Source organism: Sinocyclocheilus anshuiensis, unplaced genomic scaffold (assembly GCF_001515605.1).
Source record: "Sinocyclocheilus anshuiensis isolate Anshui unplaced genomic scaffold, SAMN03320099.WGS_v1.1 scaffold195, whole genome shotgun sequence".
Classification (NCBI taxonomy): Eukaryota; Metazoa; Chordata; class Actinopteri; order Cypriniformes; family Cyprinidae; genus Sinocyclocheilus; species Sinocyclocheilus anshuiensis.
The window spans coordinates 2,398,424-2,413,352 of record NW_015548236.1 but is presented as its reverse complement, the minus strand read 5'-3'; the positions used below and the strand labels follow the sequence as shown (position 1 = coordinate 2,413,352).

General features: G+C 36.5%; 2 protein-coding genes across 3 annotated transcripts; one reads left to right on the top strand and one right to left on the bottom strand.

Annotated features, from left to right (window-relative positions):
- The first annotated feature begins 845 nt into the window (after positions 1–845).
- Positions 846–3,291, top strand: LOC107654689 (60S ribosomal protein L14-like). The gene is made up of 6 exons (XM_016441875.1): positions 846–926; positions 1,554–1,655; positions 1,801–1,895; positions 2,775–2,874; positions 3,027–3,080; positions 3,190–3,291. Exons 1-6 carry the CDS (start codon positions 846–848, stop codon positions 3,253–3,255), a joined length of 498 nt encoding a protein of 165 aa, XP_016297361.1. The 3' UTR covers positions 3,256–3,291.
- A 532-nt stretch (positions 3,292–3,823) lies between these two features.
- Positions 3,824–9,057, bottom strand: LOC107654748 (shugoshin-like 1). 2 transcript variants are annotated; one of them, XM_016441984.1, is made up of 9 exons: positions 8,580–9,057; positions 7,938–8,137; positions 7,689–7,732; positions 7,039–7,103; positions 6,104–6,946; positions 5,877–6,017; positions 4,908–5,072; positions 4,516–4,615; positions 3,824–4,414 (listed from the first exon to the last, which is right to left on the bottom strand). In XM_016441984.1, the coding sequence occupies exons 1-9, from the start codon at positions 8,725–8,727 to the stop codon at positions 4,279–4,281; spliced, it is 1,842 nt and encodes a 613-aa protein (XP_016297470.1). In that variant the 5' UTR covers positions 8,728–9,057; the 3' UTR covers positions 3,824–4,278. The 2 variants fall into 2 exon arrangements, with proteins under 2 accessions (XP_016297470.1, XP_016297469.1); XM_016441983.1 differs by having other exon boundaries at positions 3,827–4,414; positions 4,516–4,681; positions 8,580–9,055.
- Between the last annotated feature and the right edge of the window lie 5,872 nt (positions 9,058–14,929).

Genomic DNA, 14,929 nt, shown 5'->3' with positions numbered 1-14,929 from the left:
CAACAAAGATGAAACAAATAATTAATGAAGTAAAGTTTTATTGAGAACATAATATTTTATTTTATTATTTATTAAATGAAATACGTAATTAAAATAAATGATCATTTAATTGCCATTGTTGCGTGACAGTGATGAGCATTAGAAGCATCAGAAAAAGAAAAGGCTCGCCTGGGATTTGAACCCGGGACTTCTCGCACCCTAAGCGAGAATCATACCCCTAGACCAACGACCCTGCTGAATAGAATTCTGGGACAATTTTCTTTCAGCACAAACCTGCCACGTTTAATGTAAAAAGTGTATTTACGTGCAACTGTGAGACTGACGGGTGCTTGTTACTGCCACCCGGCGTCACACACTAAACTGCGTGCATTGGAAGCTTTTCTACCACTTCTTGCTATGACCAGTCCAGCACAAAACACCAAAAATTGTTTTTGCTTAATATACTGCATTATTTACAAGTACACGAGATTTTCTAAAATAATATATGTTTACTCTGTGATTTGTTCCAAACCATATTATTAACAGTGAAATTTGGATATGTTCTTTTGAACAGTTCGTATCAAACTGCTTAAAGGATTTGGGCCAGTCATAATTACATCACATGGTCCCTGATATACGAACACTGTACTCTTTTTTTTTTTTTTTGATGTGCAGCCTTTATACTTATGTTTAAACTTGCCTGTAATTATTCTTTCTTTTAATAAATAATAATAAAAGACACTGTCACAGCACACTCTTGGACTGTATATGATAAAACTGTTCAAAAAGGAAAATAAACAGCTCCAATGGCTTTTACATCACAATTCTCTTCCAGTTCTACCCATAGACTGTAAAAAACACCGCGCATGCGCAGTACTCAAACGGAAGGCTCTTCATTCCAGAGCGGAAGTCCTTTAGTCCTTTTTCTACCACGGTCTGCCATCATGGTGAGTGAACTCACTTACGCGGAGTCTAAAATCAAATAAATATGGTATTTTATGAAACATTACAGGACAAGAAAGCATCGGAAACGTATATTAATAACCCCACATATAGTGTTATTGTAGTATAAGTGAACCTTATAGCGCTATCGGTGAGAAAATAAGCTTCAGACATGTCTCGAAACAACGTGGTAGAGGGGGTTAGGCCGGATTTACCGGAGTCTACACATAAATTAGCCGCCAGACCGTAAAGTCGTCTTTCACATTTAATTGCCACCAAGTGATGCTAAAATAACAAAAGACCCTGAAATGAATGCGTTTTATAACTGGAATGCCGTGCTGAGTTCAGTTCTTATGGAGGCATGCGTGATCCCTCGGCGGGACAGTTGTGCTGTGGAGTGGACATAAAGCTAGAGACTTTTGAAAAGGGAGAGACTGCCTAAAATATATTCTATAGATAAGTGTAATTATATCTTATAATTGGACAAGACGTCAAATAAATGCCCGGGGAACAAATAATTGTATACGCACAAAGCGAAGCCAGTCGTTGTCACTGCCATTTTCTCACTGGAGTAACTTTGAATTGAAAATGCATCAATACTCATCTCCTGTGTCCTGTATATTCATCTTCAGGTGTTTAAGCGCTTTGTCGAGATCGGCCGCGTTGCCTTCGTTGCATTCGGTCCTTACGAGGGCAAACTGGTGGCAATTGTAGATGTCATTGACCAAAACAGGGTGAGTTTTGAATACACCTATACTGTATAATATGAAGCACACAGTCTTTTCACATTAAAAAGCTTAATGAAAATATATTGCATGGTTAAATCACACATGGCAGTTTTGCAGAGTCATAACTGAGGTTGTTTTTAATTCTCCTCAGGCACTGGTAGATGGCCCATGCACTGGAGTGAAGAGACAAGCTTTGCCATTCAAGTGCTTGCAGCTCACTGACCATGTCATCAAAGTACCTCACAGGTGAGTTTGTGTCTGGAGCATTTTTCATATCTTATGGGTACATTGCATGTATTTTGCTGGTCTCATTGTAGTAGTATTTGATCAGCAGTGGTTCTTGTGTATCTTAATTTTGCTCTGCTTTCAAATGTCAAAATGTATTTCTTGTTTTCTCTAAATTGCGTGTTTGTTACATTTTACACCAACGTCAGAAATTATTTTAAAATTTACTTTGAAAGGGCTGTATTTGGGTTTTAATTTGACACTTCTGAGGTGCCTTTTAATATTAAAATCTCTTTAAATATACTTGCAAATATATGTGCCTCTGCATTCAACTTAATAGACCTTTTTCACATTTCTGGGTTTCTCAGCAGCGGAAGTCGTCATTGTTGAGTTAACGTCGAGAGCAGTGAATGGAAGAGTACCATAAATATATTTTTGCATTCCCATTTGCTCAAAGAGCGAAAGAAAAACTCCACAATAGTGTTTTAATGACTTTCAAAAAGGAAGAAATTTGAGACTGTTAACAGCAGTTAGAAGAGAGAATGATGTCAAATTTATCATCCATCCCATAGACTGCATTAGAAACACCCTCACATTAGCTAGTTTTTTTTTTGTAATTTGATGCAAAGGTGATGATATACAGTATAGTATAGTTAAGTATACTTTTAAGTGTTCGTACATTTAAAAAAAAAATCAAAATATAAAAAACTTTCGAGGCTTTACAATGCTGATGACCGTTGAAAAGTGTCCTCACAGTCTTGTAGATAGAAAGGGTCTATTTGTATCTGGATGACTGGAATGTAGTGAACTGAAATGTTGGATACAACTTTTTTTTTAATGACGCATTTGTCGCTTTCTGTATGTTTCACTCATCACCTTTTCCATTTTGTTTTGCTTCAGTGCCCGTCAGAAGTATGTGAGGCGCGCCTGGGAAAAGGCAGAGGTCAACAAGAAGTGGGAAGAAAGCAGCTGGGCCAAGAAAATTGAGGCCAGAAAGAAGGTATGTAACAACATACAGAGCCGGTTGAGATCTCTTGTGCTTATGCCAGTTGTTATTTGGATGATGATAGTTGAATGAATGGCATCTTTTATCCTGATTTAGCAATTTCTGCTTCATCTTTTTTTCTTACCATGCTAATTTTCTTTTAACAGAGGGCCACAATGACTGACTTTGATCGCTACAAGGTGATGAAGGCCAAGAAAATGGTATGTTTTGTCAGACTGTAGTACAAAAAAGATCTTGTGGTGTATATGATGCTGCATGGTCAGAAGATATGATTACAAGCTAACCTGTTTTTTTTCTCTCTCTCTGCAGAGGAACAAGATCATCAAGCATGAGCTGAAGAAGCTCCAGAAAGCTACAACACAAAAGAAAGCATAAACTTAAATAAACGTGTTTGACTTGTAAACTCGTAAATGTGTGTTGTTTTGTGTCCATTGTCTTATGGATGATTTTGAAACAGATTTTGTACTGGTGGAAAAATTTGTGTACACTTGTATATTTTTGATGAGTTTACACTGTTCTTGATCTCATGAAGAGGAATGGAAAAATACATGGCACAGATTTTATGATCTATGTGCAACATGAATACAGTGGTGACGTGCATGTATTAGGTATCATGAATGGAAACATTACAATAAGGTCTCATTTGTGAACTTGATGGATTAGCTAACGATGAACAAAATTTTTTATACAATTATTAATCTTGATTCTAATAAAATAGATGCTCATGTTAGTTCACAGTGCAGCAATGTTAATATAATGTAAAAATGTATGAAATTTTGATGTGAACAATTAGATTTAGCTGTAGCATTCACTTTTGACACTATAATGTAGTTAAATCAAACTTCATGCCTCATGAACTAGCAATATTTTTTTTACAGCATTCAAGTCTAGGTTAATGTTCATTTTCCATAAATACAGTACAACTGTTTGTTATTAGATCATAATTCATGAAGATTTCTTAGTTAAACCAATTCTACTTTACTGAAAAGCATTGCCAAAATAATTACGTACTTGTTTCATCAGACCAGCCTTTTTATAATATCTAAGTTGATGTCCGCTATATGCAAAAGTTTTATTCATTTGGTCCTGACTATTACTTAATAACAATTGTAACTTCAGCTTGAGCTTCATGTAAAGCATTTAGACACATCAGAAACTATTTCAGCGGTTTTACTTTATTGGTACCACACAGCTTAGACAGACATGCCTATACTCAGCTGTTTAGGAGTTGATGTATTTTATATGGTCATCCAATGTCAACTTCAATGAAAGTCTTTAAAATGATAATTTAATACTTTATGAGTGTCTTGGAACTCTATTGTAAACTTAAAAAATGGCCTTGTGTAATTCTATGAAGTTGAATCATGTTACAAAGGCCTATTAAATCGCATCAGTTATTCAGCGACAACCCACAAAAGCCTCATTATATAATTCCATCTTTCTAAGTGAACTCCGACGGGAAGTGGGTTTCTGTTTGAAGATGGGGGAACGCAGGAAACGGGTGTCTGTAAATTTGTCGCCACGTCGAAGTTTCCTAAAAAATAAAAGGTGTGTTAGATGACAAAAAGATGATGCCATAAGCTTTAAAAAAAAATACAATACCAGGCAGTCTGAACAATTTAATTTAGAACTTACGAGCTGATCGAGGGCTCCTTGTAGTTGACAGTACTCGTACAGCGGCGCTTACGACTGGAGCTTTGAGGGGTGTTTTGAGCAGACATGGGCTTCTGATAGGCTGCGGGGGAGAGATTAGTCACATCACTCAAACCCAAGCCCAGAAAGGAGCGCACAACCAGCCCACCTGCAGAAACACAAGTGCATGTGTGTGACAAATTCATTTTCCTTCTACCACTTCTGTAAAAAGTGACCCCAAGAAATGTGATGTTGGTGAGTGAATATTTATAGATAGATGCACATACATGTGATGAGAAACAAGAGATTGATACAAGAGAGCCCAGAACAACAGATGTAACAATCTAAAGTCAAATAGCAATAAAAGAAAAGAAAACAAGTGTAAAGGTATTTACCTTTTCTTCTGCCTCTATTCACCAAGGGCATTTCATTTTCCAGGTCGGATGAGCTGCAAGGGTGCTTTGGAAATTCAAATATTGGGCAGTCAATCATCATAAGCTCCGCCTCTCCACTAGGAGTAATCGGGATCGGAGTCTCCACTGAAACAACTGAAGGTGGCGCTAAGGGAAAATATTTCTATTGTTAAAACTGGGTTTTTGTAGATTTTATAAAGAAATGCAAGACTTTAGAAGACCCAAGTACAGAAAATTCAAGAAAAAAACTCAAGGAAAATTTTAAGATATACTTCTGTTGTTAAAAAGTGTTTATAAAGATAAATGTAAGACCAAATAAAGAGAATTTAGGGAATACATTGAATGGGCGACAATACACTAATATGGCCACTAAATGCAAATGTCTTGTATTAGCAATGCTTCAAAGTTTGAAAATGCAATTTCCAACAGACCTCCATTACTTTTGAATTCATTTAGCAAAAAAGGACTTCAATGAATACCTCTGCTCTCAACCACTAATTTTCCAATGCCATTATCTACAGATTCTTAAATCAAGATATATTTAGAAGCAAAAAGACATAAGATAAAAAGTCCTGTTTTCTTAAAAAAAATAAAAATAAAGAGTGAGTTTATGATTAAAACAAGATCAATTTAATTAAAAGGAAAACATGTTTTCATACCCTGTTGATTTGTTCTTGTTTAAGCATAAACTTATCGTTTCGTTTCTCAGAAAACAATTTGCACAGAGGCTTGCATTGGAAAATACTGAGGAAGATATACATTTTTTTGCAGTGCATGCAACATTTAATGCTAAATGCATGACTAAATTTAAGAATTTCTGCTCTGATTTAAGATCTTTTGAGGCCTTAATTTGTGGAAGGGAGAATTAACAAGAAAAACATTTTGGAAAGCTGCAGAAATCCTGAAAAATGCTTCAATGCTTCAGTTTAGTGTTCCCACATACAAAGTTACCTTGGCAGATCTCTTGGCTTGGTTCTGATTGGCTGGGATTCTCAGGAGGAACACAAACTGGTGAATGTGGGAGCAGAAGGCCTGGGTCAAGATCATCGTGGAGATGCAGGCCAATTTCTTCAGTTTCAGGCCCACTTTTTTCTGTAGAACATTCATTTAAAACAATGAAATCAAACCACAGAAAACACAACAGTTTCATACAGAAAATAAAATCTTTGAATGCTTACCTGTGTGCTGTATTTTAACATGGTCCTGCTTTTGGCCAGTATTTTTTTTCCCTCTGTTTTCTCTGGCCTCTTGAGCAGACCGTCTTTTAGAGCGAGCCCGTCTGGGCAGTGGACTCCGAGCTCTTCTGGATCTCTTCGGTACGTAAGGAGAATCATCTGCATCCTGTTCATCTTCTGAGAGGCTGTTGTTGGTCTCCATGGCAACAGGACTGGGCAGGACCTCGTCCTCTTTATCCGGAGCATCAGGTGATGGTTTCTCCACAGCTTTGGTTCCTGCTCTGAAAGGCGTTAGATGGATGGCCTCTTCACAGTCGAAGTCAAAGGTGTCATTGCCACCCAACGAGGAGTTAAGGCGATCGGTAGGTGGAAGCGCCGCTCTTGCACGACTCTGAGATCGGTCCCGGCTCTTGGAGCGAGCACGGGGTTTGGGGTTTTCCCATGGTTTCTTCAACGGGGCTCGGTCTGGTTTGCGTCCCCTCTCTGGTTTGGGGCGGGGAGCGGCTTGGGTAGGTTTCTTCTTGGGCTGTCTGGTGGGCCGCTTGGTGGGCTCAGGCGTCGAGTGCTGAACGGCTGGGAGTTCAGAAATCTCTAGGTTGAACTCACAGTTCTGCCCTGTTTTTTGTCCAGCTTGTTCTTTATTAAGCTCTTCCTGTTCATGACACACCTCTTGTCTGTTATCAATAGTCTCTTCTCTTTTCACATCCAATGTGTCACATTTCTCGACCGTGCCAGAGTCAAAACGTGAGCTTCGCCTCCTCACAACCTCAGAGCGTCTCTTTCGCCTTGTTCCTACTGTGGGGGGCAACGAAACCTGTCTGACACTACGCCAACCTGGAACAGCCTCTGCAAACATAAACCAGTAAAGATTAAAACTACAAACATACAGACTGTTTATAGTATTCAGCAATTAAGGTGATAAGGATACGGTCCAGTACCTGCAGTAAAAGGTGGTTCTGCTGAGTGATGATCAGGGATATCCATCTCAACCACATGTACTGGTCTGCACCACAATGACAGTAACAATATGATCATCAATAAGTTGAACGAATCATGAAAAAAAAAGCTGTTTTGGTCAAAATGGGTTCTCAAGTATTAGAAATTATTATTCAGCAAGTATTAATTAAATTGATCAAAGTGACAGTAAAGAATTGTATAATGTTACAAAATAATTATTTTGAATAAATGCTGTGCTTTCGATAAACTAATCCTAAAATAATGCTTTCCACAAACGTATTAAACAGCAAAACTATTTTCAGCATTGACAATAATAAGACATGTTTCTTGAACAGCATGTCAGCATATTAGAATGATTTCTGAAGGATCATGAGACACTAAAGACTGGAGTAATGTCTTTTGAAAATACAGCTTCGCCATCACAGTAATGAATTACATTTTAAAATATATTAAATACAAAAGCATAATTTTAAATTGTTATAATATTTCACAATATTGCTGTTTTTTAATCCATAAATAAAGCCTTGTTGAGCATAACAGACTTCTTTCAAAAACAAAAAAAAATCTTACTGACCCCAAATGTTATATTTTTTATTAAAAGCTTTAGAGCTACAGATTTGCTCTTGCTTACTTAGGACTGATGGGCTGAGGTGGACCCGTCTCTACAGGAGAAACCTACAAAAACAAGCAGTAAAATGAATAACTACACACACACTTTAAAACACATCATTTCATATGCCCATACAAAGAAAAATCTGTACATGGATCCTGCACTGCATTTCAACCCATGTCTCCATCCATGAAAACTTTACATATAAGCAACTGCACCACACTAAATAAGTACTCAGCATCTGCTTGACACCTTGTGTACACCTCCCACCTGGGCACTTTCAGCAGGTCTTCGATCTTTAAGCGTCCTCTTCAGCATCAGCAGGTGAAAGATGAGCGCTTGCCTTTCTTTTTTGAGCTGCAGGATGACCCCCTGCGCTTGCCTTACCTTCTCCCTCTCTGTTTGCAGGGCTACTGCAAGAGCTTTGTTATTCACCTGGACACTCTTCAGGACAAATGGCTTCACTGTAGCTGTGGAGGGCAAAATATATTGGAAAAATGAAACTGTGTTGTGATTTGCAGTCCCTTAATTTTCTTCCAAGCCTGTATGACCTTCTGTGCAACACAAATGGAGATGTTAGGGTTAATGGAAAACAATGCAAAGAAAGTGAATGGGGACTGAGGCTGTCAGTCCTTAACATTTCAATTCGATTTCCACAGAAGAAAATCAGTTATATGGGTTTGGAACAACGCGAGGGTGCGTAAATGACACAATTCATTGTTTTATGTCAGCTTTAATAACTGAGATGTGTGTTTCCATAGACCTAGTACTGATACTAACGGTATCATTAAAGACAAACTAGAAGTTATAAACACAAAAACACATCAAAAGGTACAACTAAAGTCACAAATATACCAATACACTGGCCACTGGATGCAACACAAAGCCAAATTCTCTTGTAATCAATCTCACCTGTGTGTTTGTTCTTCAGTTTTGACAGGCCGCGGCTGGCAGCTAAAGCACCGGCGAGACGCTTGTTTCTCTTTTCCTTCATTTTGTCCTTGATGTCGTCCAGACTTTGCTGGAAGGACTTCTTCTGCACCACCCGCTCCCGAACCATGGCTGAGCTGCGCACGATCAGTCACACATCCACGAAATCCAGTGTAAAGTCTATCAGCTGATCAAGAGATCAGCTTTTATCTCCATATTACGCCGAGCTTCACCAAAACACGGCGTACGTCTTACCCAATTATTTGCCACTATCATAAGATATATAAACAGCTACTTTAGGCCGGATAGTGCGTAAGTTGTGTATTTTGTGCGAGTTGATTCTGTGGCGTATTTTCCGTCGGGGACGTTGATGTTCGAAATCGTGCGCTGCGAGCTCTGATTGGAGGAACAAACGTAGAGTTACGTCACTTCCGCGAGTAGTTCAGACGTCATCCTGCAGATTTCTTCTACTTCTTCTTCCATTTTTTGGCGTGTTACATCCTGTGTGCATATCGCCACCTACTTTTATGACTGTTATGCAGTCATTGTTTATTTATAATCAATTTCTTCCTTGTTTTTGCTTTTCCTGTTCTTACACACACATATACACAACTATTCCTACTTAAATAATTATTCGATGCTCCATCCCATTCCTTCTCCCCAGGCTCCACCTGGCGCTGCGTGTTCAGCTCCTCCAGACTAAATCCGTGGTCTCCTAAAGATCCAGAATAGAATATAGAGCACCTGCATTCTATATTTAAATACTTTCACTTAACCCAGTAGTATATATGTATTTTATTAATATCCTGTATCCTTCTCTATCTCTGTTAAACTCATATCCTAATAAGTATTCCAAATCCTTATTTACCTTACCTTTTTTGTTTAAATATGATATTAATTCCTTTCTTTCTTCATCATACCTTGTACAATTATATATTACATGCTCCACTGTTTCTTTCTCCCCACAATTCCCACATAGACCAGTCTCATGTATTCCTGTTATGAACAGTGAAGCGTTCAATCCCGAGTGTCCAAGTCTCATCCTAGTTATAATAACCTCTTCTTTTCTATTTCTACCACTTACACTTCTTTTAGTATTAACAATCTTTTTAATATTATAAAAATGCCTTCCCTTATTATCTGTATTCCATATGTCCTGCCATTCTTTAATAATATTTTCCTTAATGATAGTTTTAATTTCACCTTTACTTAAAGGAACATTAAAATCTATTACTTCTCTTTTTAAAGCATTTTTTGCTAATTCATCAGCAGATTCATGACCAGCTATTCCCACATGTGCTGGCACGCAGCAGAATCCAACTACCACTCTTTTTCTTTGTATACGCCATAATAATGTAAATACTTCACACATCAAATCTTCTCTAGAAGATTGCCGAGTAATCAATGATGTTAAAACAGAAGCAGAGTCAGAGCATACCACTACTCTGTCTGGTCTTACTTCCTCTACCCATGTTAGTCCTATTATGATAGCAACCATTTCAACAGTATATATTGACAATTTAGATGTTAATCTTTTAGTTATGGATATTTTAAAATCTGGAATATATATTCCTACTCATGTAAGCTGTTTTGGGGTCTTTAGATCCATCAGTATAAATGTGCATACTTGCATAAAATCTTTCCTGTATATACTTATTTACATTATATTTAATACTACCCATTTCCTCCCATTCTCTTTTCTTATCCAATATCTCTAGATCAATTTTAACATCAGGAATTATCCATGTTGGTACCTCTCCCCATACAGGTGACACACTACATTCTATATTTGTTATCTGATATTTCTCTGCTAACTGATTTATATTCCATCCATATCCTCTCCCTTTGTTATTTGAGTATTCCCAGCAATTATTTAAAATATCTTTAGCTATATGTTTTCCAGAATAACTCTTTAAAGACAACCAATATACCAAAGACAATTTAACTCTCCTCAAACTCAATGGCATTTCATTTGCCTCTACTAATAACGCATTGACTGGTGTTGTTTTAGTTGCTCGTAAGCATATTCTAAGAGCTTGATACTGTATCCTATTTAGACTCCTTAATAATATTTCTGATGCTGAACCATAAATCATGCATCCGTATAGATCTTATCAAAGCTTGATATATTGTTAACATTGATTCTTTTTCAGCACCCCATTCTTTTCCAGCTATTGCCCTCATCACATTTAAAATCCTCCTGCATTTTTTATCTATTTCCTCAACATGTTTTTTCCAGGTATATCTCCCATCTAACCAAATTCCTAGATACTTAAAAACCTTTACTTGTTCTAAAGGTAAAGGTTCTTTCCATACAATAATATTTCAATATCTTTAGAAACGTCATTTTTCCTACTGAACAACATATAACATGATTTATTTGTTGACATTTTAAAACTCCATTCTATACTCCATTTTTCCACCTTTTTAATAGCTGTTTGCATACTTGAAATCACTTGGGGTACATTTCGACCTCTCTTCCAAATAGCACCATCATCAGCATATAACGCACATCCCACACCATATCCTAAATTGTCAAAAATATCATTAATCATAATGTTAAAAAGTATTGGACTTATTACACTCCCTTGTGGAATACCATTTTCTGCCTTAAAAACTGATGACTGATACGCTCCTACTTGTACTATAATTGTTCGTTCAAATAAAACCTGAGATAACCAATTATACCATCTATTCCTATCCTTGATGCTTTAATTAACAACCCCTCTCTTCATATTGTGTTGTACGCTGTTTCTATATCAAAATATACTACTGCCATAATTTATTTCATTTTTATTGCCTTCTCTATTTCGTTACTGACTTTTATTAATGCATCCATTGTTGATCTTTTACCTCTACATCCACACTGATATTTACATAATTTACCCTTATTTTCTAACTCATAAGATACATACATACATACATACATACATACATACTATGATCTTTTCCATTAATTTACTTAAGTTTGATGTTAAAGCAATTGGTCGATAATTTCCCGGGTATGTTGGATTTTTACCTGGTTTTACAATAGGAATTACTACAGCTCGCTTCCATATCTTTGGAAGTATTCCTTCTACCCATATTTTATTATATAACTTAAGTATCATTAATAATACACTATCTGACAGATGCTTTATCATTATATAACTTACCATGTCACACCCAGGAGCAGTATTGGCACATTTTTGTAGTGCTGTTTTCAGTTCTGTGATAGTAAACTCTGAATCCATACAACTATTATTACTATTTCTCTTCTTCATTATATCTGGATTTTTGTCTAAAATATTTCTTCTTCTTAATTCATATTCTTCTCCCAATTCTATTCTATGCGCTTTTTCTAAAACCTTACCCAATATGTTTGCTTTGTTTATATCTGTTACTGCCACTGTATCCTCTTCAATTAAAATTGGTATTTGAGTTGACTTTTTCCCTTTCCCACTCATATTTCTTAACATGTTCCATATTTTATCCATAGGAGTATCTTTTCCAATGGTAGAACAAAATTCTCTCCAACCTCCTCTCTTAGCATTCTTAATTATTCTTCTTGTGTTAGCTCTTGCTTTCGTGTATTCCACCAAATTACTTATATTCATATTTTTTCCTAAGTTGTTAAATGCCTTATTTCTTTCTTTTATTGCTTTACTGCACTCTTCTTTCCACCATGGAATATTTTTATTTTTCTGTCCTGCATTTCTTTGTGGTATATATTTTGTTGCAGCTTCCATTATTAAATTCGTAATAGAGTTGCAAAATGTTTCTACTGAATCTTCTACTACTATATCCGTATATGTTTCACAATACTTGCTAAATGAATTCCAATCTGCTTTCTAATACATCCATTTTCTTTGCAGAAAACACCCTGCACTACTACTATTTACATTTATTTTACATACAACTGGAAAATGATCACTTCCAACTGTATTCTCACTGCTTACTTTCCATTCACATATTTCAGCCATTCCATTTGATATTAATGTTAAATCTATACTTGATACCGTATTCTCTGTTATATTAAACCTAGTACCTTCTCCTGTGTTTAAGCATACTAATCCTCTATCATCCATAAATTGTTCTATTACTTCCCCATTGAGATCTATATTTTTACTCCCCCATAACCAATTATGAGCATTAAAATCACCACACCATAATTCCTTATTTCTTTTTTCAATATTTTCAAACAAATTTATTGAAATCTTCTTACAAGGGTTATAAAAATTATATATCACAATTGATTCTTCTCTAAAATATACTTCAACCACAACACATTCAATATCCTTAACCTCATTTAATTCCCTATATATAGTTCCTTCTTTTATAAATGTTACAACCCCTCCCCCTTGTTTCCCCACTCTATCCTTCCGAATAGACTTATATCCTGGTAATACAAACTGCAAATTTGGCTTGAGCTATGACTCTTGTACACAAATAACATTTGGCATATATTCTAAATCTAATACAAATTTTTTGAATTCTTGACCATTTGCTACGAGGCTCCTTGCATTCCATTGTATTACGCATATCACCATTAAACTACTCAGAAACCAGGGAAGCTTCTACTGTTGCTGATCGAGTAAGAATCAGATTGAATCGTGTTTACTGGGATCCCAGAGATCCATAGAAATTCTGTTGCAGCTTCTAGAATTGTTTTTATCTTGGCTGATCTACTTGGCAGCATAGCAGTTACATTAATTACCTTTACAATAAAGGCTAGAAAGTTCTCTTTTGTCATTATTAGTGCATTTTCTTTTATAGCACACTGATGTTTACATTCAGGCTCCTTTGTTTTCCCCTTTTCGATGTTCCTTGAATCTTGTGTAATTTGGTCCCTTACCTCTTCCCTCCTGTCCTCCTTACTTCCACAGACCTTCACTGCTTCAGCATAAGTGACTTTATGCTCAGCCTTATATTTTTGAACTTCTCTTGCTTTAAATTGTACCTCACATCCCCCATATGCTGCACTATGAGGACCACCGCAGTTACAGCATTTTAGTCCATTCACCTCTGTACATTTATCAAATTCGTGTTCTCCTCCACATTTTACACATCTTACTTTCCCCCTACACACTGCAGCCACATGTCCAATTCGTTGACATTTAAAACATCTTAATGGCATTGGGACATACACTCTTACTGGATAACTAATATATCCCATTTGTACCTTTTCAGGCATTTTCCTTTCAAATGTCAGCAAGATACCCATACTTCCCTGTCGTTGTCCTTCCTTGTTTTTATACAGTCTTCTCACATTAACAATTTTCCCTCCTTTTATATTTTCATGAATTTCATCAGTGGTTATATATGTTGGAATTCCATATATTACCCCCTTTTCAACCTTACTCCAATCTCTTTGGATGTAATCTTTTCCCCATTAATTTCTTTCATCTTTAGTAGTTAGTTTTTTCCCCCAACATCTTTCACTATTGTCCTAAACATTTAGCCAAAACAACTGTTCCAATGATTTTATCGATCGCTTTGGATAGTCCTATTGGATGCAAATGCTTTCCTGAACTCTTTTCAAATGTCAACATAACTTTGAAACCATTCTCCTCAGTAGTTCGTACAGTTTGTTCTCTTGAATTTTCCTGATTTGCTTTGGTCTTTTTTTTTAATTGTATCTTGTGTAGTTACCACCATATCCCCACTATCTTCCTGGTCCTTAGAAGATTTCTTACGTTTTGAGTTTTTCTTTCTGGAGTATACCTCCGTAAATCCTGACCTGTCCTCCATTATCGATTCTTCAGATTCTTCATCCATGACTGCACAACAGCAAACTTTTTTTCTCTGCTCTGCCTGTCAGAACTCTTCCGGGTTTTTCTCCTGCAAATTTCGTCTACATGCGGTCTTCTTAAAATTTAACATCTAAAATTTTAACACACAAATTTCTAAATTCGCTTAACTGGAACTAAGAGTTTAGAAAGGAAATTGGTGATTAATTTCTTAAAGGGGTCATATGATGCGATTTCAATTTTTCCTTTCTCTTTGGAGTGTTACAAGCTCTTGGTGCATAAAGAAGATCTGTAAAGTTGCAAAGACTAAAGTCTCAAATCCAAAGAGATATTCTTTATAAAAGTTAAGAGTCAGCCACACCTACCTAAAACGGCTCGTTCTAACACGCCCCCACATATCTACCTCACTATGTGGGAAGATTTGCATAACGCCGCCCAAATGTTCATGCAAAGAAAGAAGGTGTAACTTTTATTCTGGCTGTAGTATTGTTGCCGCTGCCGCCATGTTGTGAAGGTGCTGTGTGATTCGTTGTGAAAGCGAAACTACTTTGTTTGGCCTTCCAAAAGAGGACGATATCTGCTTCGTCATGCCTGGAGCTGATC